General features: G+C 39.6%; 1 protein-coding gene across 1 annotated transcript in view; it reads left to right on the plus strand.

Annotated features, from left to right (window-relative positions):
* LOC140237424 (uncharacterized) overlaps positions 1-12,958 on the plus strand; it is a 35,356-nt gene extending 22,398 nt beyond the window's left edge. Inside the window, exons 4-12 of the mRNA XM_072317346.1 lie at positions 266-423; positions 845-1,004; positions 3,716-3,812; positions 4,568-7,034; positions 7,390-7,559; positions 8,002-8,170; positions 9,067-9,241; positions 10,347-10,438; positions 11,513-12,958. Coding sequence (XP_072173447.1) covers positions 266-423; positions 845-1,004; positions 3,716-3,812; positions 4,568-7,034; positions 7,390-7,559; positions 8,002-8,170; positions 9,067-9,241; positions 10,347-10,438; positions 11,513-11,723 — 3,699 coding nt within the window. The 3' untranslated portion in view covers positions 11,724-12,958. The remainder of the gene's footprint in view (positions 1-265; positions 424-844; positions 1,005-3,715; positions 3,813-4,567; positions 7,035-7,389; positions 7,560-8,001; positions 8,171-9,066; positions 9,242-10,346; positions 10,439-11,512) is intronic.
* The last annotated feature ends 13,118 nt before the right edge of the window (positions 12,959-26,076 follow it).

Below are 26,076 nucleotides of genomic sequence, written 5' to 3' on the forward strand. Positions count from 1 at the left end.
CGTCTTTCGACACAATTATCCATCCTATTGTCCACCTTCGTGAATTCGGGCCATTGCGTTCTGTCTGTCTCTACAGCATTATAGGCGTAATGACATTGGCAAAGCCATCTGTTAAAATTGACGAAGTATTCTTCCAAAGACAAGAATGTTCCTGAATCTTTACCCGCAATAATTTATAGTGTATGATATACTGACCGCATGATATGGGAGATGGTAATTTGTCTTTGAGTGTTATCATAAAGTAATCACATCTTGTTTCCTATAGGGTGGTATAAGAGTGAAAATCGAGATTTGGGACGTGGACCCGAACGCAGACGACAAAATCGATTTCTACGCAGCAAACCTGAGAATGGCGCCCGCACGTGATGAGGCGAGCGCGGTTCCCATCCGCACCACGCTGTCCAGTACCAGAGGATACTCTGCGTGAGTTCTTGCTTTCGATTCCTCTGATTTACAATCTTTAATACAGGGCTTCGTAAAGACAGAGAGCAAATTTCAAGTCGGTATGTGACCGGATGACATCACCACATAGAATCCATCTCACAAATTTTCATATCTCACCTTCAATTTTCTGTCCCCTTTTATACATCAACATGTCTAACGCTTATTTGCTGCATTTCAGTTTTATTTGTTTTCCATCTTTTTGTACTTCGATGTCTGATTTACTCTGACGAATGCAATTGCAGCTGAATCCAAGATGATAGTTTCACTCTGTATATGATTCTCATGTTGTTGCTTTCATCAGTGACTTATAGATGTTATTCTTGGTCATCTCTCTCCACTGGCCAGAATGACATGACACGTCTCGTTACGACACGTGCTTCTCTTGTTTTCTCCACCGCAGAACCGTCATTGAGACCAAAGTGTTTTGCAATCCACACTACTACGGCAGTGACTGCACCCGATTCTGCAGGCCGACTAACGGGCCGGGTGGACATTATTCCTGCAGCCCTCTAGGACGAAAGATCTGTCACGCAGGCTACACGGGACTCAACTGTGATGCGGTAAACACGCACTTCGAATAGACGACTCACGACTATACGAATGACAGACTTTGGATCCGAAATGAATCACGTAGCCTCAGAATAAACGCACCTGTTTATTTCAGATCCAGAGTCTGTCAGTCGTATAGTCGTGAGTAATGAGTCGTAGTGTGCGGCGGGCTTTACAATGAGGGTGTCGCCGAATCGGTCGCAATCCAAACAAAGCACACAAAGAAAGAAAGTAACTTGTTGGTGATCCTAGGAGAAATTTTCTCGTTAGGCCCTAACATCATCATGAACATGCAGTACTGCATTCAATTCGTGGTTCAAATCATATTCGCAGATTCGAGCAGTGACTGATTGGTAATTGCAGCTTCTCCTTTGAAGGCAATGGCAAGCACGCCACTTAAGACAATGCAAAGATATATGGATTACATTTAAATCTTATGTCTTAATCCCTGTGCCTGTCTAGAGAGAAGTAAAATATCAATTACCATCTTAAAAACGAACTTAAAAAAAAAAAACTCAAGCCATGCTTACAATTTCTGTTGCCTTTAGTGAAAGTAATGATAATGGTGATGATGATGATTATGATGATATTAGTTATATGGGGATGATCACGATGATGCAGGAGTGTAAACTTTGACTGCAATGTTACTTTTCAGAAGATGCAAAATTGATAAATCCTTGCTTCGAGTTGCTTTGTTGCAACTTATTGGCAAATTGCCCTTTGTCGACGTAAATTTGTTATCATGACCACTACTCTGACACTAAATATTCTAAAATATATTTACATCGATGAAGGGAAATTTGTCAATCAGTTGCAATAACAACTGTTATGGTTGTTGTCAACGTCCTGCATGTCACCCTACCCCTCCTAAACCTATCTACTGTCCTGCATAGCTGAAAAGCTTTCAGACAAAGGTGTAAAACATTTCCTATTCACAACTCTTCCATGATCTACTGCTGTTAAATATCAGGAGTACTTGGCACTGGCAAATCAGTGCAGTAGCTGTGTCTATGTAACATGAAAGTTTTCAAACCGACCGAAGCCGAATAGCCATATCTTTCACGTATGCAATTATTAAAGGAAAGATATAACAACAGCTGGTGAGAGGTAATATAAGATCAGGCTGGTCTATATAATAATGACAAGCCCCCTTTTTAGGTATAGCATTACAAAAGATTACTAGTGCATCCCACTCACATGTTGCTTGATATATGACCCAAACACCGAAGACCTGAAGTATCATATCCCCTCACTTTGTGAGTAGAGACCAACATAAGATCACGCGATGTATTGTAAAGTCTTTATCATTCTAGCAAGTCTGTGACTGGGCGAATGTACTTTCGTTTCACTAGGTCACCTTCATGGCCAAAGTTTCACATTCATGTCTACGTTTGTTGAGTCGAAAATAAATGGCGTCAGGTGACGAAACCGGTAGGGCAAACCATCTACCTAATCTATGGAGTTAATCGAAGCTCGTTCGTCTGTTTTGATACAGCAGTGTTTTGTGACAACCAAAACGGGCATTGTTCAAATAGTGAAATTCTCATGAATGTAAAGAAAATGAAAGTTGATTCATCAATCATAGTCTTATTTCTCTCTCGGGAAAATCCTTTTCTTTAATTTTTTTTTAGAAGACTACTTAATTCAAACAGCGATATATTATAGCACCTTCACGTAGCTTTGAATGAAGAGGTGGGAACAGTTCAACGGCTTAAAGCATCTTTCCATTCCTCATTTCAAGACTAGAGAAATACAAGACCAAGTGTAAATGTATTACACAGAAAACTGGTTGTTAAAAATTGTAGGGTGGGGAAGTACCATTGCTTCGGGGTTTTTTTTTCCTATAGATATCGCAAGATATTCATGGACGCTTATAAGTCTTGCGCTAAAACGAATTTACTGGTTTCCTAGATAACTTTGGAGCTGAAGAGACACATATATAACTCCAAAGGGTGTTTTCTAAGACAACATAGTGTCATAAAGAGGCACAGAGGAATAAAAACGGGCTGCTGCATTTTATCTTGTTTAGTGCTTTTTTTTTTTCAATTGTTGACGGAGAAGGAGTTTTCTACAGGATAATGGTTTGTGTTTGCTGCTGAATCACGAAAATCTTCTTTTAAATGAACGTAAGCTAAGACGACAGTGGAGATAGAATTAAGAATTTTGTTTCCTATTAATGTCGTCAATGTGTCATTACCATCTTGCTAACACTTCGATACTCGCTATGAGAGAAACTACATTTATAATGGACAAAGCGTAATTTACTCATTATTTATCTAGCGATCCACGTCCCACAAGCTTTGCTTTTTAGTGGATCACTATTTTCCATAACGAATCTATTTTCCGCACCCCCACGAAGTGTATATGCATTGTTCCTCCTAATTATTGTATATATATATATATATATATATATATATATGTACATATGTTGTTATATAATTTCTCTCGGATACTACATGAATCTTTTGCAAATGTTTGAACAATATCATTTCATGACATGTTACTTTGTACTATGTTTTGATTTTCGTTGATTGGAAATAAACTATGATTGAATTGAAATTGAAAATTGAATTTCTTAATCCGTGCTACCGATACATGGGAATTTTAGTGTCATAAACTTCACATAAATAATGTATGATGTCACTTGATCAAATAGTTTGAAGATATTCATTGAGAAATTAATAATGGCTGCTTTGATTTGTTGTCTGTGTTTCTGTGTCAGGAAATTAATGAGTGCGCATCAGGACCTTGCCAAAATGGAGGATCTTGTTCTGACATCATCAATGGATATACCTGTGAATGCGTGCAGGGAATACAAGGTAAATATCTCGTTTCATATCAATGTACAACACGTAATCAAAAATGAGTTCGTACAGACACGGGATCGTGGGGATTTGTGCAATGGGGAGGCTGGCCTGATTCGGATGTATTCGAGGGTACCCGTAGCGAATTGTGTGTATAGCGTTATCACTGATCTCTATGTAAGTACACACACAGCCGAAGATTCTCGACTGGAGTCGAACGTTACCGATGTGCGTACGCTTCGATCCACATAATATGTGTATACACGAATATTATTCGATGACGGGCAAGCAGGCTGCATTATTTGGTGTTTTGGAATGTGCCTTTTGGGGGGCAGCAGTGAGGATTGATTCAACCAGACCAACCCTTCTCTCCCCACGCTATACCTCGTCTTTAAATTCTGTCTTTACTTTGACCTCCATGTTTTGAAGGGGTAAAAGTAGGTAACGGTGAAAATTAAATGCAGAATATTCGCCAGGAAACAGTCGAACAAACGTAAGACACAGTTATCACAATATCTTTCCTAAAGGAATAAGTGGTTAAAAAGCATAAGTATGCGCTGTATAAATACATAGTTTCAAGAAGTCTCAGAGCTGATGAGATGAATGACAAGTATAGATGTTAGATCTCTTGTGCTCCAGAGCGATCATGGAATGACCCAAATGAGTGTTTAATTGTCATTCAAATTATGATGAGAATGACTATTCGGCAAATGAATGTTGATTCGAGTGTTGTATACTCTTCTCTTTCATAAACTTTGAATTTGTTTCAGGTCCAAATTGTGAAATCAACATGGATGAGTGCGCGCCCTCACCGTGTCAGAACTCTGGAACATGCACAGATCTGATTGGAAACTACTCATGTTCTTGTCTTGCTGGCTTTGAGGGGAGAAACTGCGAAATCAACGTCGATGAATGTGGAAGCAACCCTTGTGTTAATGGAGCGATCTGTCTTGATGCCATCGACGGCTTCACCTGTGAGTGCGTTGATGGGTTTGAGGGTGCCACCTGTGAGGTGAACAGGGACGAGTGCCTCAGCAACCCGTGCACGGCTAATCACACTTGTATTGATGGCGTGAATGGTTATCAGTGCGAGTGTTCAGCAGGTTTCGAGGGTGTTCACTGCGAGTTAGAGATCAACGAATGCAGCAGCCGACCTTGCTTGCATGATGGCGTCTGCACCAGCCTGATCGGCAGCTTTGTCTGCAGCTGCCAGGACGGTTATAGCGGAACTCTTTGCGAAGTGGATATTAATGAGTGTGAGAGCGGCCCGTGTTTAAACAACGGAACCTGCTCCGATCTCGTGAATGCTTACACCTGTAGCTGTCAGCCAGGTTTCTCGGGGTCAGATTGTGAAACAAATATAGACGAATGTCAGAGCAGTCCCTGCAACAATGACCACACGTGCGTTGACGGCATTAATGGTTATGTCTGCCTGTGCTCCTCTGGCTTTACGGGAGTACACTGTGAAGTGAATGTGAACGAATGTCAGAGTGCACCATGCTTCAACAACGCCACCTGTGTAGACGGCATCAACGGTTTCACTTGCGATTGTTCTCCTGGATTCGAAGGTACCCTGTGTAACGCTGATATCAATGAATGCGTGAGCAACCCTTGCCAAAACGGACACACCTGCGTGGACGCTGTTAATGGCTATCACTGTCCCTGTAGGCCGGGATACTCCGGAGCCCACTGTGAAGTTAATATTGACGATTGTTTGCCTGAACCATGTCTTAATGGAGGAACCTGTGAGGATCTCGTCAATGGGTATTCGTGTCACTGCAGGATAGGATTTGAAGGCCCTTTGTGCCAAGTCAATATTAACGAGTGTCACAGTGATCCTTGTATGAACAACGGAATTTGCCAGGATCAGATAGCCGCATACCTGTGTCTTTGTCCAAACGGTTTCCAAGGTGATCGATGCCAATCAGAGATCAACGAATGCGAGAGTCAGCCCTGCTTGAACGGCGCCACTTGCATAGATAGAATTAATGGCTATGATTGTGCCTGCCCATATGGTTTTACTGGATCTGTCTGTGAAATCGATGTTGATGAATGCCATAGTGCACCATGTTTAAATAACGGAACTTGTCAAGATGGTGTTGCTCAGTTCACATGCAGGTGCCAGCTGGGTTTTGATGGTGACTTGTGTGAACAGAACATCAACGAGTGTGCGAGCAGACCTTGCCAAAATGACGGCAGTTGTACCGACGGTGTGAACGGATTCCGTTGCGACTGTGATCCAGGGTTTGACGGAGAGGTCTGCCAAAACAACATCAACGAATGCGGTAGCAATCCCTGTTTAAATGGGGCGTATTGCATTGACGAGATCGACGGATACGTCTGCTCATGCGCAAGTGGTTACTATGGGATCCATTGCGAGGTAGATCACGACGAGTGCGCCAGTAAACCGTGTCTTCATAATGGTACTTGTGTGGATTTCGTCGATGGATTCCGATGTCGCTGCACCCGTGGCTTTGGAGGAATGTATTGTGAGTCTAATCTGGATGAGTGTAGTAGTTCTCCCTGCTTGAATAATGGTACGTGCCAAGATGGAGTTGCGAGTTTCGAATGCATATGTTTAGCAGGATACGACGGCGACTTCTGCGAAAATGACATCGATGACTGCTCGATGGAGCCGTGTTTCAACAATGCAACGTGTACTGACATGGTCAATGATTACCACTGCGAATGCTCACCGGGATATACCGGTAAGAACTGTTCGGTAAATGTGAACGAATGCGCAAGTAATCCCTGTCAGAATGATGCTAAATGTGTGGATGGCATAGACGGATATTTGTGTCTTTGTGGACCTGGTTTCGAGGGCATCAAGTGTGAGACTGATACCAACGAATGCGCCGTTCGGCCATGTCAAAATGGAGCCACTTGTCAAGATCTTGTGAATGACTTTAGGTGTTCTTGCCCCCTTGGTTTTGAGGGAAAATCTTGCGAAGTGAACATCGACGAGTGTGCGGAAAATCGTTGCCTGAACATGGCCACGTGCATTGACGGCACAGCATCGTTTTCCTGCGTCTGCGCAGAAGGGTATTTCGGGAGACGCTGTGAGAATGACGTCAATGAATGTGAAGAAAACCATTGTCCTCCTGAACGTCCTCATTGCGTCAACCTACCAGGGACCTTTCGATGCACAGAGCTCCCAACCTCCACGCCGATGTCACTATGTGCTGGAGATTTTTGCCAGAATGGGGCTTCGTGCAGTCAACAGGGTCACGAAGTTAGGTAAACGACTCCCTTGGTATTTCTTATCGCAAATTGTTGTTGTGAGAAATCACCCCATGGTTATTTCAAAATTGTAATGTTACTTCACGATCATTATCATGAAGGAGATGTTGTGAATGAAAATCTGTGATTGAAAACCTTTCTTGAAGTAATTTCACCCAGGATACATTTTTGTGGACTAACATCGCATTTTCATAACTGGATATCTCAACTCCAAAACGCTTTAGCAATTTAAACGGTTCTCTGCACCTGTAGCGTAGCCAGTAACAACAAGGTCAAATTGTTCTGATCAAAGTTATAAACTCAATTGTCAGATTTTACAACAATCTTATCTCGAGTTTGTTTGTCGTTTTAGATGCATATGTCCAGCAGACTTTACGGGTGCCCGATGTGAAAACCAACTCAGAGGGCCCTGCCACCCGTCACCCTGTGTTAATGGGGTCTGTGAGCTGGACACCGCTGGCCCTTCACCGGCAGCACGATGCATCTGTCAAGAAAACTTCGTGGGCACCCTGTGTGACGTCGGTGAGTGCTATGTCAACGTACATCTGACTGCACACCATTAATTAATGTGTCTTCTTTCAAAACTCTTGCAGCTACTTAAGTATATCTCCATAGTTAATTTCACAATAACTCATGATTTCTTGTTTGTCACTTTTGTTACCCGGTCGAAGAGTAAAACACAGACTTTAGACGTATATGTAGCAAGATTTGCCGATCAGTGGTAATGGTATAATCGTCTTCATTTTAATGGTAAGCCCTATACTAAGCAAAAGGCTTAAGTGTATGATACTATTTTCCCGTTTCATTGACGTACTAATTTGACTGGTTTAAGATTAATTTAGTTCTCTGTTCGTTTTCAGTCACACACTCACACAAATACATACATACACGCAAACTTTCTGCCTGTCTGTTTGTATTTATCTTCAACCGTTTGCCTTCGACAATATATCTTACAAACCAACAGACCCAAGCAAACACGTTTTCTCTCTGACTCTGGCTGACCACACCACTCCCTCGGGTGATCTGGAGTACGAGATCTCTCAGCTTTTGACATCCACCATGGATATCCGGGACCCGGAGAGTCTGAAAGTGGTCTTCCAGAAGGCCCAGTACGGCGAGTCATCGCTCAGCGGGTAAGCCATTGCATTATAAGACTTGGCATAGAGCTTGATTGGGAACCACATTACACTCTACGTAGTCTCTCCATTTAGTGTTCACACTGCTCTTTCCCACGGCCTTAGCATTATTATCACCACAACACTGATTGGTAATCATGTCTACCTTTAGTTAGGGAGGTTGTGGGGAATTTAGCCCAGGAAAGCGTGCACACGGGGGAGGAAATCTGACCTCTTCGAATTAAGAGTCACGAGATTTTACGATTTATTGTACCAAAGGAGATCTATGAAAAAAAGGAAGAAAATCTGATTCCAAATTCAATCAATTTGTGTAACGATTTTAGTTTTTATTCACTTACCCCATGGTATCGAAAGCTTTAATGTAAGAGGGAACCAAGTTTTCTGTGACAAACCTGCAGTAGGCGCTATAGGTAGAGCCGATAATGGGAAATAAAGCTGAGGAGAAATAGATCCCCAGAACGAAAAAAATAATCCTACTCATCCCGCGAGTCATACAGCCTACGAATCATACAGCCCACGAGTCGTAAAGCCCACGAGCTCGACACAAGGCCAAAAAAGGCCCATGAGTCCGACACTAGGCAAACAAGGCCCTGGAGTCCGACAATATATAGGTAAACAAGGCCCAAGAGTTCGACACTGGACAAAAAAGGCTCAAGGGACCGACATTTCATCACGGGGCTTAGTGTGTTGTGGGCATTTTTCTCCTCGTGTTGGACTTGTTGGCCTCGTTTGCCTATTATCGGACTCATGGACCTTTTTTGCCTAGTGTTGGACTCACTCATGAACCTTTTTCGATGTCAAACTCGTGGGCTGCATGACTCGTGGGTGTCGGTCTCGTAGGATGACCCAAATATCTTATTAGTGTTTACGTTGTCTCGCTTTATGTTCAACAGCCAACTCTACACTGTGATCGAGTTTTACGTGCGAGCCGATGGTGCCGTGATTACGTCATCAAAATTGGAGACTGCCATCCATTCACGAACGAGCAAGGAAATAAATGACATAATCCGTCCTTACAGACTTTTCGCTGAGGCAACACCAGTTGGCGTCAAATCAAGTTATAAGAGGGTAAGTGAACATAATACCCAGATGAAATGTTTCTACAAATGACCTGGCGTCACGAAGGTTGATGAATTAATATGATATTTCAAAGTTCATAGTGACATCACTATAAACTCCTTTCTGTTTTTGATTGCCTGTATGTTCTTTTACTAACACAGTATCGAGCTAGAATGTCGCTAACCTTTTCGACACCATGTAATATCAGGTGATAACTTTTTACTAATTGCCGTATCCTTGTCATCAGAGTTATCAGTCTCACTCACTCAGTCCCACAACCATTATGGTCGTTGTGGGACATGAGGAAGATGCAGCAGTTATTCTCCAGGCCGTTCGGTTGGCAGCTGTCCTGAGGAGATCAGAGTTATCAGCCTCTGCAATTAGAAAACAAACAAACAAACAAACAAACAAACAAGCAATCAAGCAACAGTAACAACTTTTACTGAAAGCGCACTTTGTGAAAATCCCTCAAACACAACAGACAGCAACGGTTCGTCTTGTCCACAATGCAATACCGGGTACATGGTGGTCGGTTAACAAAGTAGTAAAAAACAAGCAAAAAGGGAGGGAGTAGATAACTACTTGTATGGTGCTGAGGAAAAACCCCATGTTTTTGCAATGACAACACGTATGGATAGGTTTATGGATGTAACAGGTGTATGTTCACTATGGCGTCGCACTGTATTACATGTATGTTATTAGCATGGTTTAAATGGATTCACGTATTGTAAGTACGTTCAAGTATGGCTGGCTTTCAAGGTAACGCGTCTAATTGCGTGCAAACCTGAACAGACTATATAGTAGCGGCTGTATTAGTGATTTGTGAAAGTAAAACATTATCCTTTTCTGATAACATTCACAAAATATGAGTCTCAAGAATTTGATCCAACTTCTTGCTGATCGAAATGTTTATCATTATCTCCGTGCAAACAAAAGCATTGTTGATCGTTGCCGGCAGCAAGATCTTTGATGGTTGAAATACCCTCTCCCCCTAGAAATTCTGTGTGGATATGCTTTGTATTTCAGAGTCAGGAAAAAAAAATCTGTCTGCAATCCTTCTAAATTTGTATTTGAAGGTATATTATTCTAACTGTGTATTAACACTCCTTGACAGGAATGGATGACCCACAACTGGTTCGTCTTCGTGGTCATCGCATTGATCATCCTCATCATCGTGGTCATATTACTGTATGTTTATGTGAAGAGGTAAGACTACGAGAAAGCGGAGTTTGCTTGATACATCTTGTGGTTTCATAGCCCCATGTAGCATATTATCAAAATAAAAACATTCATGATTACCTCATGAAACCATGTCCTCACTGGTTAGTGTAACATTGTTTTATGTTTCTGCCTTGACATATTATTAGTGCATTAAAAGTACGGCAAAACAAAAAGCTAGACACAGATTCCAAACATTTTTCAGAAGGTTTTGACACCTTGAATATCATTATGAGTATTCCCTGCTCCTGTGATCTTCATTAAACGTTCTCTGCAGAATTTTCATGCAAAAGTTGCAATGAGAGTTGCTTACTCGTATACTGTCGTAACGATCGTGATACCTTTACAAAAGAGACAAATAATAATATTGTTGCCGCCTGGTAAGAATTGCTCCGTTGTATATTTTCTGTTCCAAAATTGAAATAATGTTTGAGTAGAATTGATGTGAATTCAATTGGATTGAGTTAAACTGATGTGAATTGAATTGAATTGAATGTTGAATTGAATCAAATTGAATTGAATTGAATTGAATTGCATTGAATTGAATTGAATTGAATTGAATTGAATTGAACTGAATTGAATTGAATTTAAGAATTGTCATGAAATAAAGGATGCAAAGCCACATATGTGTAAGAAAGGGGGTCAGGGGTCAGCGTAAAACCGTAAATTTTGACTGCAATGAATTTTAAAGTCATTGCTTCCCTCTCACATTGTTTACCGTGCTATAGCTTACTCATACATTTTATTTTCTGTTACTCTCTATTCATGTCTTTGCGTGATAACCTCTGGCCCTTACCTCACTTTTCTGGTATTTCACAATTAAGCTGTAATTTATGTTGTAACGACTTGTGGTCAAAGTTGAATCTCCTCTTCTCGGTAACACTTACAAGTTTTCATAGAAGGCAGATATAGAGTTGTATATATCTTGGGCAATAAAGACGGAAAGATTGTTTCGCCCTTTGCTATACATATCCACTCTAATATATTTATGTTCGCAGGGTTAAGAATAACTTTGTCAGTGTTGTACAGAGTTGCATTTGTTTTTCTAACTTGACGGTGCAGGAGAAAACGGAGGGAGGCTTTTGATCACGACGAACTCGAGAAAGAAGGTACTCGATTCCTCAACCCCGCCTTTGCGACCACACCAACTGGCGCTCAACTCCGGCTAGAGGACGCTAGCACGCCCAGCGAAACCACGCCATGGGAGACAAATTTGAGCAATACGAACATGTATTCTTTCAGGGGACCGCCTGAGACCGAGTCTGAACAATGACGTTTGTAAAACTGTCACACATTCCGGGGCGAATGCAAGACCTTGAACTGTGTTGTGTATAGATATAATGAATATAATGCATCTTTAGTGATACTGCTTAGATATGCAAATATTTTCTGTTCGTTTGCCCTACATTCTTGGTGTCAATGTCAGCTTCTGTGTGAAATAGGTGTAGCCGGGACGACTCACTATAGAGATAACGTGCTGTCAGATTGATCCAAAACTATCCGACATCAACGCTTCTTCGCTTTGTCAAAACGTGAATTGCCCTAGTTCTCTCTCTTATTTGTCTTTTTACACGTACGTAAGTGTATATGTGTGTGTACATGTATGTATAAAGAAAATTGTGGTAACATTATAGACAGCACATTGACAGCAAGACACCAAATACTAGTTGGGAGAGAGAGAGAGGGAGAGAGAGAGAGAAAAGAAGAAGATGGAAATACGCGTGTTTTTTGTCGTTCGAAATGGTAGTATTTGTGTATTATACATGTACGTCTCTGTACCACTGGTATTTTAAATTTCCGTTTTATTTTGATTACATTGTCTTGGTGTTGTCCGGTTGAAACCTTTAAACAGACTCAAGAAAACTGTCCGCTTTCAATAACTCTGCGGCAGACAGGATCATTCCAGTTTCGGTGCTCATGTTTGTTCCACGGAGGGATAGTGCCTTATTGTGCCGTTCTGTGTGGGCTAAAAGGGCAATAAAACGCGTGGTCATGCGAAAATATAAAAACGTGACGCAGCAGGAACTTGTGATTTTTTTTTTTTCAAGACAGAGCTTGAATTAGAAAAGATGAAATAGTAACCCAGCATAATGAGTAAAATGTTTGACAGCTTATAATGTTTATATTAACATTATACCCCTTTCATTTCTTTACCTGTCCTCAAACAATCACGCCGAGTACATTGTGTCTTGGTTTAATGTACTTTCTCCGCCACATGAAATTATTCCAAAGTCTCCCAGATATTCGGTGTCCTTACTGCTATACCATAACCAGAACATCACAAATGTGTAAAAACTAGAAACAAACCAAAACATAACATTGAGCCAGCAAGGTATAGGATAACCTGCTGTCGTGGCGATCAGTGGAGAATGCGGTGCACAGCTTGTTATCTTCTTGTGTCTTTAAGACGTAAACGTACATCCAAGCGTCAATACATGCATTCATAGATAGACAGACAGACAGATAGATAGATAGATAGATAGATAGATAGATAGATAGATAGATACATACATACATACATACATACATAGATACACACATACATCATTTTTGCCTCTGACGAAGATTCTGCTAGGATCGAAAGCTCGGGCCCCTTTTGACTCCATTTTACTCCATTGGCTCGCCTTTATTGGATAAGCAGTGTTTAGCAGCTTTCTTTGCTACAGATACATACATACATACATTTACATACATACATAGGCCCTACATACATAATAATATGTGTGTATGCTTGTTTGTATGTATGAAATGTCAAATTCCGACGTTTTATCCCTACCGGTCTACCAATGGAGGAAACAATATTCCCATAATAAGTGCCTTCCTTGCCATTTTCGAAGACAAAAGTCATTCAATGGTATTTTCATGATAGACAGAAATTAAGCAAACCATTAGCAAGATCAGGTACTGAAAGTAGGTTATCTTCTTTTAGACATAGATTGTGAAAGACATTCAATCGGTATTTTTATAGCTTATTCAACCCTTTATATTTCATTTCCTTGTCGCCACCACCATGACATTTGTCTTTATGTTGTAACATGCCACCGCCCACGTAATTTCTTAAAGGGATGGTATTGTATTGGTTGAGCCAGGGATTAAGCTTTTAACATTTTGCGAGATACTAAGAAACCACCTATGAAATGTTACAGAGCATCCAATTCTGAAAGGGATTCAAATTTTATTTGATGAAAATCGGTTTTGAAATGGCAGATATATATATATATAATAAGGAAAACAAAGGATAAGGATCCCTTGTTTTGGATATCTCAGCCTCAGCCACTCCTGGAATTACATGCTCTTTCATGTTTCATAAGAGGTTTCTCATTATCTCACAAAAAAGTTGCAAACCTCAGGCCCATCTCAACCAAAAGTATACCATCCCTTTAAATCTCAATATCACATTCAAACACACCCATTACGCACAAACATACAGACACACATACGCACACATGCATGCACAGTTAATGTATACAAGACTAAATGCTAGTAATGAATAGACAATATGTCATGTTTTTTTTTTTAATGAATTTTACTTCATTATGGCAGTAACATGATGGTGTCATCATACCTTGTTAAAAATTTTCTTCTATTTCTTTTTGTTGTTGTTGTTTGCATGGGTTTAACCTACTCTTGTGAGACAAAATTACCCATGATCTGACGATGTTATCATTTGCTTTGTCAGTTACTTAACCCTAAAGGGGCCGGGCATTTTTGGCTATGCTCAGACCGGGGGGGGGGGATGGATTCCGCCCCCCCCCCCCCGAGATCTCGGCCACCGGAGGTGCGATCGCGATGAAATTTTGCATGCGTGAGACCCGCGTCATAATCTACAAGACTGTGTCATAAGATTTTTTGAAACAATCAATTTCTAATTTTAATTAATTAATTATGCAAATTAAGCTCAAGGTGATATTTTAGCCTAATTAAAAGCATTGAGAGTCTAATTTTTGATCTGTAAATCTGTTTTAGCATATTCAACAATTGTACATCACAAAAAGTTCCAAAACTCATTTCAATTCTTATGTATTTTATTGTTTTCAGAATTTCTTATGTATTTCCTTGTTTTTCAACTTTTGTTTTTTCTTTGTTTTTTCATTGGAAATTGTCACTGACCACTCTTCTACCATAATTAGTACAAAATTAATCAATGAAAGTGATTAATTGTAAAAATAATCGGGTTTTTATGACTTTCATGACAGAGCACTGTTCTCCATAGGAAATGTACACAAAATCACAAAATTTTGCCCCTTTTGGGGCGACATTCCGTTACAAAAATGGGAGTGGCTTCGCAAAATTAGTATGCGCGGACGTTGCAAATTTGGTCCCAAAAGTTGCGCTAGACTTGAACGAAGAAAGTCAAAAAGCCTCGCGACGAGGCCTTCTCGCGTTACAGAATAATAGCGCAAAACGTCGAGGGGGGGGGGGGGGGGCGGATTCCGCCCCCGGCCCTTTTAGGGTTAAAGTATAAGGGTTCGTTTGCTTTAAAGCAGCTTAATTGGGAAGATTAGTGTCATAGATCATACCGCGTTGTATATAATTGCAATTTATGTTCTATGATTGTTATATACGTTATGTATCTTTTCCATGTCCTCATACTACAATATTATTGTAAATAGGCTGTGTATATGTAAGATTGTGCATGGCACTCTGTCACGAGACCACACTATATGATCGACAATCTGTATGATAGTGTAAATAAAGCAAAGGGAAAAAAATCATGCCAAACTACTTCTCTGTCACTTGACTATGTGTTTTGTTTACTTTGTAATACCTGAGTGCTTTTGCTGGTCAGGTATGTATAGGAAGAGTTGAGTGGGTCGATGTTTAAAACGGAGTGAAATCCTGTTCAGTTGTGATTGCACCAGTGCTGTTATAAGAGCGAGTTAGACAGTTCCACAGAAAGGAATGGAGGTGCCATCAAAACCAAAGTATACAAACTTCTCAAAAGCAGTTTAGAAATAACTTCAGACGCACTTCATATGAATAACAACTTAGTTTTGTATATTCTGCCAGTACTTCACTCTTTTCCTTCTCCACTTAACTTTGTTCGTGTACCATTATTTTGTATTCCACAAGAACCCTTATTTTAACTCGTGAAAGTTTAAAACTTACTTTGGGGCCTTTTCCCATCGAGCCTGTAAGAGGTTTTTATTAACCCCACGATAAATAGGATTATACTTCGACTTGAAACTGTAACTCTTGTTTTTAATGTAGAAATGGATGAAATGAAATCTGTAGAAGGTGAAAAAAAAACAAACCCCCAAAACCCCCCAAAAACCAGCACACGCCATTTTTACCGGAGCAAAGCCTTCAATTATTAGATTTTTGCACGCGTAAACTAACAACTTGCTTAAAACGGCATATATACATTGATATCGTTCAGCTTATACCCTATATTTTAGGGACTTGTTTATTCCTACTTCTTTTGAAATTTACTTAGAAAAGTTGCATCTTATGAAACGAATTGTTTCTTCGATTCTGTCATTTTTGTCGGACTAAATATTGCAGAATGTGAAGACAAAGCGGCAACAAAAGAAACTCAGATAATTTGCACTTTGTCAGTAGGCCTACTGACTCTTCTCAAACTTGCAAATTGCCTCTGACGAAGATTCTGCTGTAGGATCGAAAGCTCAGGCCCCTTTTGACTCCATTTTACTCCATTGGCTCGCCACTATTGGATAAGCAGTTTTCAGGAGCTTGTTTTGCTAAACTTATTTTTCATAAACTATTATCGATGTTTCTTAAGTGACGGTGAACTATTGTATTTCTCCCTGTCACATTGCACAGAATATTAAGGGTCTCTGACAACAGTGAAATAGTTGGATAATAGCATGCCAAAAAAAAAAAAAGCAAATATATCTCCTACACCGTTGTAACCAACCTGCATGCATGACGCATCCCCGCTACCATAATACAGAACAACAATGGTGATTGTTCGGCAGGCTTCAGCCATGACCATGGAAGGGGCCTATAGTAGGAGGTATAGTGCCAGGAGTAAGTTTTGCCATTTTGACCACTAACGATTTTCTAGTGTGTAGGCCTAGTGTTTACTCAGTTATCATAATGACACAAAGTGATTTCAGTACAATGCTGATTGTGTTGAACAGGCACAGCAATAAAACATAATCATATATGCCGTATATTGCCCTCGGACCGAGATTGATAGGCTATATCAACATAAATCATAATGTGATACGTTCCTTTCCCAGGATTCATTGACAATCAAGCACAAGAATGCAGTTTTGATAAGTGGATAAAAGGATTGAAAGATATAAACCATTTCTTCAGATCAACTGATTCAAACAGTTGGCATATCATGCCGTCCCTACAAAAAAGATAAAGATCATCTAGTTTTAAGTAGTGATAAAAGGCAAAGTCTTTAAAGGATTTTTTCTGTTATTTCATTTGTTTATGTTTTTTTTTTTGGGTTGGTTTGCTCCACGACAAAAAAAAAATGAAATGTCTTCAAAGAGAAAAGATATAAAATACCTCTACGATAGAGATTCAAATGTCATATCCTCGTTGATTTAACGAATTTTTTTTTTTATCAATAAATGCAAACTTTTAAATCCATAAAGAGTGTTGGAAAGTCCGTCGATGTCTTTTTTTTTAAATTTGAGAATAATGCTTCAACGGCATATTTTCTCCTAAAGCATTTCTTCAATTGCCTTATTCTAGCTGCCATAACACTGTTCATGTTGTGTGAGTATAATACATTGTATTTGTGTGTCTATCGAGTGGACAGGTTTAAGTGAGCGAGTGCTGTGAAATGATTTTTGTTTCATGTATGATTAAAGCGACGTAAAAGTAATGACTAAACGGTTCGAGTCCAGTAATATTTACAGTATCATAATGATACCATAATCTATATCTGGGAGACGATTTGAGTGAAGCTGATGTAAATGATTGTCAGTATAGAAGACATTGATTTTGCAGTCTCGTCGGTACATACTCTGCTACTATGACTGGCAAAATTGAATTGCAGAGCACAAGATTTTGTTTCAAACTGACGAAAGCCGAAAATTCAAATGGGAATTTGCACATTCCAGAGTGTCAGAGAAGAAACTGACAATACATTTTTTTTTTAAAGAAAATGGGAGGGAAACCTATTATACTTGGTACTTGCACGTATTCTACATGTACTTTCATGAAGTTCGTACATAGCGCCAAAATGATAATGACATGAAAATACCCCAACTCTCTGCCATTATAGGTGTCGTTCGGAATTCTTCGATTTGGAATTTCTGGGCTATAGAAGTCAGTGATTGAGGAAGTTCACAGTACCCAATTTCGCTGCAATGCATTGTCAGAAAAAAGCGACCCCCTCCCCCACCCTCCCCCTTCAAAAAAGTCCTCTCATACATGTGTATGTGGGAAGTTTCTGCACGGCGAAAACATTTTGGCTGCCACTTGACATGTGTCAGACGTTCGTGGTAAAGATAATATTCTTTCAAATTGAATAAAAGGTTTTTAGATGTTATATAGTTAAAAATCTTGTAAGCAAGATGACTGATGAATTGCTGTGGAAGATAAACCTATGGAAACTGGTGTGTCCCGTAAGCATGTGACCTCCAAGGAGATAGTATGTCAATTTGTCGAAGGCAACAAGTTAATAAACATAGTGGTCAATGAGTGACAAGGACGTTTCGTTACAGCTAGGGACACTGAAATACTAGCAAACAATCAGGACGCACAGAAGCACCCAAGACCACCGTCATTTCATATCATATGTCAATTCTAGACTCACGAAGTATACACACACACACACACACACACACACACACACACACACACACACAAACAAACAAACACGCACACAAAAGTTTGTCACGAGTGACTGACGTTTTGATGACAAAAAAAAATCCTAATCCTACAGAGGTGAAATTCAAGGTGAGCCTTGAATCAAGCCTTGATCAAAATAAAAATAAACAAACATTATTTCAGAATTATTTTCACAGAGTTGATTATAAAAGCCGAAGAACCCGATTGCATAACGTTTAACCAGTGGTGCACAAACGTCTGTAACCTTTATAATGCAGAGTTGTCTCGGTGGATGATATCACCGAAGAAGCTACCGGAAATAATCAGGAGCAAGTTAAAGTGAGCAGTGGCATGCTACTATCGAAAGTCAATATTCAAGTCTCGTTTAACGAGCTACCATAGTTGATTACGTTATATATATATATATATATATATATATATATATATATTTAAGGAATTACTTGAACCAATTCCTGTTTCGTGTTTGCCCAAAATGTGTTAAATCCCATGCGGTAAACCATTACAACCATAGTGTCGATTTAATGAGAGCATGCTGATCAAACGCTTGGCAAAAGTAATTTACTACGAAATTATGAAGTGACTCGACCACGTTACCAGGGAGGTGAAAAGAAGGCTTCCTTGGTGTTACCAATCTTAGAATCACGTTTTACTCCACCATTCATAGAAATCCCCAATTCGAAATCAATACATGATGTCATCGGCGATTGCCCAATAACAAGAGGGGATATAGAGGGTGGGGTCAACTTACGTAGAACGCCATTGTCTTCCTGCGACCCTCAGCGGTATCCCCTCACCGTCGGTCGGGCGATGATTAGGTCCAGTCATGAGGGTAGAACCATGGAAGTACGATCTACCTCCTTGGTAGAACTGCTGTCATGAGTTGGCAGGATGTCGGGCCACCAAATTTCCCTACCTTATGGTGGCTCGATCGGGCAGCTAGAATTCAAAATCAACTTTTTCTATTTCCTTTTTAAATTTTTTTATTTAAGACCACTACAGGTCTGTTTCGGACCACCAATATTTTATATTCGAAAGGACCACCAGAGAAAGAAAAATTATATATATATATATATATATATATATATATATATATATATATATATATACACACACACACATATATATATATATATATATATATATATATATATATATGTGAGTGTGTGTGTGTGTGTGTGTGTGTGGTGTGTGTGTGTTTGTATTGATGTACGTATCATGTACATCGAGTTAAAGAAGTTAAGAGAACTTCCTTATGAATATGATGATAGTGATAACGATAACTAATAGTAATGACAACAATGATCTTAAAAGATTGGTATTAAAAGATTGCTGACACTTGAGACACAACTACTATGCTGAGATTTCTACTAATGATAATAACAACAACAACAACAATGGAGATAACAATGATGGTAATGATGATGACATTGTTACCGAATTGGTAAACGCTTTCAATTCTCATAAATCATAATTATCTCAGTTCTTGGATGTGTTAGAAGAAACAAAAATTGAATTGCTTTCTTTTAATGCTTGTCATATGTGACTTCTTGATAATCAGCGTCGGGGATATTTTTCTTGCAGTGCAAGGCTTTAAACAGTAAAAAGATAATTAAACTTACCAAAATGATCAAAGTGGTCAAAATCATCAAATAGTCTAAACCCTGCCCTGAGCTCTAAACCTACCCAAAAATATAATAGTTTATCAGATACGTGGATGGTGCGATCTGTCCTGATATAAACATAGTATTAGAATAAACCAATCGACGTGTGACCAAAACCCGGAAAATATGATGACATGAGACAGCATCTCAATTTTCCTTTAGTGCTTTTAAAGAACAATTTTATTATTATACACACGGATAAATTAATTGTCTAATTGCCGCCTCGACTTTGTGTCTATTTTAAGTTACACCCAGTCCCTGCCTGTTACGAGACCCTCACCTTTCATGGAGACTGCTTCGTAACTCTTTTGTGAAGACTTTCTTTGTTATTCGTGACGAAAGACTGGCATTATTGTGGACGCACTGGACCGACCAATCCTGCATTCATCGCACCCCACAACTCCCACGGACTTTTATGTGAGGCGTCCAATTCTGTCGTCGTGTATCCTGACGTCGTAGGGCTCACTAAGACCGAAGAGTTTTCAGTTGCGCGGAGCAGTGCGCGCAGGAGGGAGAGTATCTCACATCGCACAAGCAGGCAAGATATCAAGCCAAAAAGTTTCAGCCTTCAGTGGAAAGTCATGGATCGATTCATAATATTCGTCTCAATCATTTCTTTGCTTCATCAGGTATGTTTTGAATGTCATACTCTATTTGTTTGTTTGGCACAGTGCTATACTAATTAACATTTAGTGCTTGCCTGTACCTGTGTGTTTTGTTTACATCTGCCCACAAGTTTGTGCACGGTGCGGTGTACATGGGCACTGGTATATCGGTAGACCACTCGTGGGCTGGTGGAAGGTCAAACCGCAGGACGATGCCTCGGTCTTGCAAGGGGTGTGTTCCTGGCAACGCTCCGTGGTCACTCGCAGGGTAGTGTGTAGCTGACGCGTGGCAGGAATACACATTATGTCGCTATTATATATCACTTCTATAGGACGATTTAAAGAATAATTGTAATAATGAATATGAGGATACACATGATATTTTCATACTAAAGAAACGGACTACCGACCAGAATAAAAGTTTGTAGGTGGGTGTGTGCATGTGTCTTATTTGCGTGTTTTAATTGTGTGCGTGTTGTTGTGAATCAGTCATCAATACTTCTAGATAATTGAATATATCAGCAGCCTTTATTCTTCTCATTAATGCATATGTGCTTGACCACTTCACCGGGATTTCACCGTGTCTTTGTGAGAGAAGTGAAATGGGTTTTCAATTGATAGGTCGACCGGTAGACAGATACCAAAGTCACATTGCTGTGATTGTGGAACAGCCTTCCAAAACAGCTCGGCTAGTGTCAAATTCTATCAAATTAAAATCACGTCTAACGTACACTCACACTCCCTACTGGCCTACCCCGCCAAGTGTCCATGTAACTTATCTTTTTAATGATAAAATAAAAATTCAAATGTTGACCTATATATTACTCTATGTTGTATATAAGTGTTTGCCCTGTTCGTCCTATTTCTCTCTTGCATTCTTCTTCTTCTTCTACTTCTTCCGTGAGAGCGGCTACTTCAACTTGCTGATTATTCTGTCACTTACGGTGAGGTCTAAGTTGTACAAGTCTTTGAAGGGTTCAAATAATCACCACCCAATATGTATTGTAACGGTATAAAAAAAAATACAGGGACGTGACTCAAATCTGAAAATGTACTCCAAGAATCCATGTGGGGAATAACACCACTAGACCGAAACAGACAGCCGTGGCCTTTCTCGCAGATGCCTTAGCCTTACTGTCGATCTCACAAGTTGGAGTCTGCAGGTCCGTAAGCCTCTTTAGAGGTCGTAGGTAATCTACTGGAAGTGTCCACCCTAAAGAGAGGAAACCGAACATGTCAAACTCCTTTAAATCCGTTATTATGTCCGGATAACTAGAGATAAAGAGCAGTATACCTGGGCCTTGAGAAGTTCGAATGACTGCTGTTTCGTGTCCTTTTGTCAATCGCACATCGCAGTTGTAGAAATATAATGTTTGACCCGTCCGGCAAAGGCAGATGAAAGGTGTAGACGCTATTAAAATGTTGAAGATCACAAAATTGTTTGTGAAAGCAAACTAACAAGATAACAAATCAATGATAGAATAAAAAGAAAGCAGTCATTTAAATAACACAAAATTTATTACAATGTAAAGCCTCCAGAGACAGGCATCAACAACAACAACAACAACTACAACAACGACAACAACAACAACGTAGAGACTTGAAAAGACATGAAGAACACTGCAAATTATCTTTTTTTTTTTCACTTTGTTTACATCCGGGTTTTAAGGCATTTTGTGGGTCTATTATTCAATACTGAATTGTGTGACTCCCAAAGTAGATAGTTGCATTTCTGTAATTCATAATTGTGTATTGTGCAAATCACTGCACCACTGTAGTGACAAACATTACTCCTGTAGGCCTATTTCTAATTCCGCATGAACACTTTGATTTTGCTCTGGGACAAATGGAATATAATTATGTCGCTGACATTTCACAAGCTAACATCATTTAGTGTGCTGAACACAGACACACACAGACAACTGAATATACAGACAGAGACATTATTTCCTCATTCACAAACTACAAATAAGATCAATGAAAAAAAAAATGGCTTACAATGTATACATCGAGTACGCTGACTAAACGGTAATTAATTTTGCCATCTCACTGTTCTCTCTCCGGGCTAATGGCTTCATTCATTTTTTTTTTAAATCTCGTAATTTGTTTGTTCACTTATTTTTAGTCCATTCTTCCCCAACTTGCCAATCGGGAATGGAGATGGGAGAGGTGGGGATGGGGAGATCATTATCATTATTATCATTTTTTAGCGTCCTGATTTTATGCAAATACTGTCTTTCATCGTGCGTAATGCTACGTTCCTGCTGGTTTTTGTCTCGTACAGGTATTTTTTTAGTCCTCTCAGTTTGTTACAATAGAGCAAATATTCAGAGAGGATTTTTTGTTTTGTTTTCTTCACTCTGTCAAAGTGGTTTATTCAGTGATTCATTTCTGAAGGGAAAAGATGGCTGAAACCACTCCTTTAAAATTCTATTCTTCAATTTCATATTAATGTAAATGGACGGAAGAGGAACTCAATGGGCACATGTAGCATCAGTTAAAGAGAAGGGATTTTTAAAGATATGCACGGCTTGGATGGCGAAAGTTAACGTAAGTCGTTTGGTTAGTAAACTTATATATTTGAAGCTTGTAGGGTCTAATAACACATTAGTTTCAACCCTGACTATAAAAGAACGGGAATGTTGTGATGGGAGGTAATTGAAGTTTTGCATTTAGTTACAATATTGTATATTCGTTGTCTTCTTACTTAACACTTGCTGAATCCCTTTATCCAACACACACACACACACGAAAATATGTGTAAATTCAATTGACATGGCATATACATACATTTGCAAATGAATATATTGGTAAATAGAAAGATAGGCAGTTTGGTATAGTGAGAGACAAAACACAACAGAGCTGATATGACAGTATGTTCTCTCGTATAGAACGTTAATGTCAGTTTTAGGGTGTCCCGAAAGTTCACTAACACAGATGAAATGTCAGTTACATTTCCCAAAGTAGCTTTGTTGTTTCGTTTGTTTGTTTGTTCGTTTGTTTTAGAGACAGAAATGCTCGAAGCTGAGTTGAAATACTTCCTGCTTTTCCCCGTTTTTTTCAGAACCGAAACTGTTTTTATTAAAGGGAAGATAAACCCAAAGAGAAATGTGGATTGAGTGAAAGCAGCAAAATTAGTAGAACACATCAGTGAAAGTTTGAAGAAAATCGGACAATCGATGCAAAAAGTTATGATTTTTTTAAGTTTTGGTGTTGGAACCGCTGGATGAGGAGACTACTAGAGGTTATGACGTATAAGTGGACAACAATACAAAGAAAATATAAAGGAAATTCGACAAAAATTTACTTTTCTAGAATTATGAAAGAGCAATGGACCAACCGCTTTCAGAAAGCAGGAGGAATAATTGCTACCCTTAACATATGTCAATATCAAGTTGATGGAATTTGTAATTTTCATGAAAAATGGATTTTTATAGTATTTTCTTTATATTTTCTTGGTATTCTTGTCCACTCATACGTCATAACCTCTAGTAGTCTCCTCATCCAGCGGTTCCAACACCAAAACTTTAAAAATTCATAACTTTTGCATCGATTGTCCGATTTTCTTCAAACTTTCACTGATGTGTTCTACTAATGTTGCTGCTTTCACTCAATCCACATTGCTCTTGGGGTTTATCTTCCCTTTAACAAAAGCGAAGCAGGGCGACATAGAAATCAACACTATTGTGGAATGGAGCAAAGTTCATCCACATTAATGATCGCAGATTACAATCTAGAGTCAAGCTTGTTCCTTACATTTTTATACCTCAGTCAGTCCTGTTTTGCTGTCGTGTTCAATTGACAAGTTTAATAAACGTTGGCTTACCAACAATTTTCTCCATTTCTTCCTCTTGAGCATTCATGTTGACGAACGATGGTATCATTGTAAGTGCTGTTTAAAGACCATTTGCACAACGTGGCATGGTTCAACAGGTTTATTTATCAACACTTGAATCGGGAACAAAAGTGAAGTTTATAGTACATGTAAAAGAGGTACACAATTCCTTTTGAACTTTCATCTCGACGAAACTAAATGTCTAGCTAAAAAAAAAAAAAAAAAAAAAAAAAAAAAAAAAAAAAAAAACAAAACAGGGCATGTTCGGACACGCAGCAGATGAAAGAAGTAGTTAGGAATAGATCAAAACCTATTTTCACCGAAATGTATTATGTGCATGACATATTCGATAGGAGTGTGCTGGTCAAATTGCATATAGGAAAGAAAAAGATAAACTTTTGAACTGATTAAGGAGTTGTGAAGTGAACAATGCTGGCGGCTGCTGACCCGCACCCAAAGCAAGTAGTAAAAGGAATACTGCGATGTTTTGGCCGGAAAATGACACAGGCGGGCTGTTGTCGATTGAAATCAATGCTGGGTTGTCAGAAAACTATACTTGTTGCATGTTAAAGTTGTTGCATTTTTCCCCTCTAACTCTTAGTTGTAACCTCTCCAATAGGGACATGAATCCAACTGATAATATAAAGAGCAAAATACAATGCTATTTATACTGAAGACAACACTCATTTGTATATCCGCCTCAATAATTTGAGTTCCACGTGATAAGAACATGAAGGAGAGTGCTGTATAACTATGGAGCTATACAACACAATATCTCCATGATAAAGTCGACAAACACCATCTCATAAAATGAATGTAGCGGCACAGAAAAGTCAACATGACATGCATGTAGACCAGGAGCTGGCTGCTGGTCAATTTACCCCATCAAGCCCCAAAAGGTTTGACCCCTCAAAGTTACTGGGGTCACCCCCCTCATTACAAAACTGGGCGTCAGCCTGATACCTGAGGGCGGGGTCGTCCCCCGGGGACCCCCCCCAAAACGCCCCCCCCCCCCCCCCCGCGGCGGGTGTAATTTACCCCATGGAGCCCATGGACCAAACCTGGTCTAAAAGAATGGCCTAGGGGTGTACATAATAAAAATATAAAAACTGACAAAATATCTGGTCGGGAAAGGGGTTGCCAGACCATCCTCCCCCCCCCCCTCGGGCCCCCCTGGTGGTTGTAATTTACCCCATGCAGCCCATGCACCAAACTTGGTCCAATGAAAGTACTATGGGTGTACATAATAAAAACATAAAAACTGACACAATATCTGATCGGGAAAGGGGTTGCCAGACTGCCCCATCGGGCCCCCTGAGGCCCCCTACACACATAAACACCCCTTATGGGTTGAGATTTCTCAGTGTAGTGTGCAGAGAGGTAGAAGTCTACATGTACATAATAACATTAGAAAAGCTGACACTACATCTGGGCAGGAAAGGGGTTAAACTAGCCCCTGGGACAACCACTCCCCCTATACCCCCCCCCCCCCACAAACACACACATTTACACACAAAGCAATACGCACCCACATGTGTACTGTAATGTACCAAGCCACTCCGAAGGAAGAGGTACGTTGTATGTTGATACAGAAAGGGTTAAGTATTGATACAATCTAGGCATTCATGTTGTGTGGCCTATCATCCATAAAGCACAACCTGTATATTAGATGCAGTAGTTATATGCCTATTTTGATCAATTTTGCATATAATTTGGGATATTGTGCATAATTATATGCTGTAACAG

This window comes from Diadema setosum, chromosome 14, assembly GCF_964275005.1.
Source record: "Diadema setosum chromosome 14, eeDiaSeto1, whole genome shotgun sequence".
NCBI lineage: Eukaryota > Metazoa > Echinodermata > Echinoidea > Diadematoida > Diadematidae > Diadema > Diadema setosum.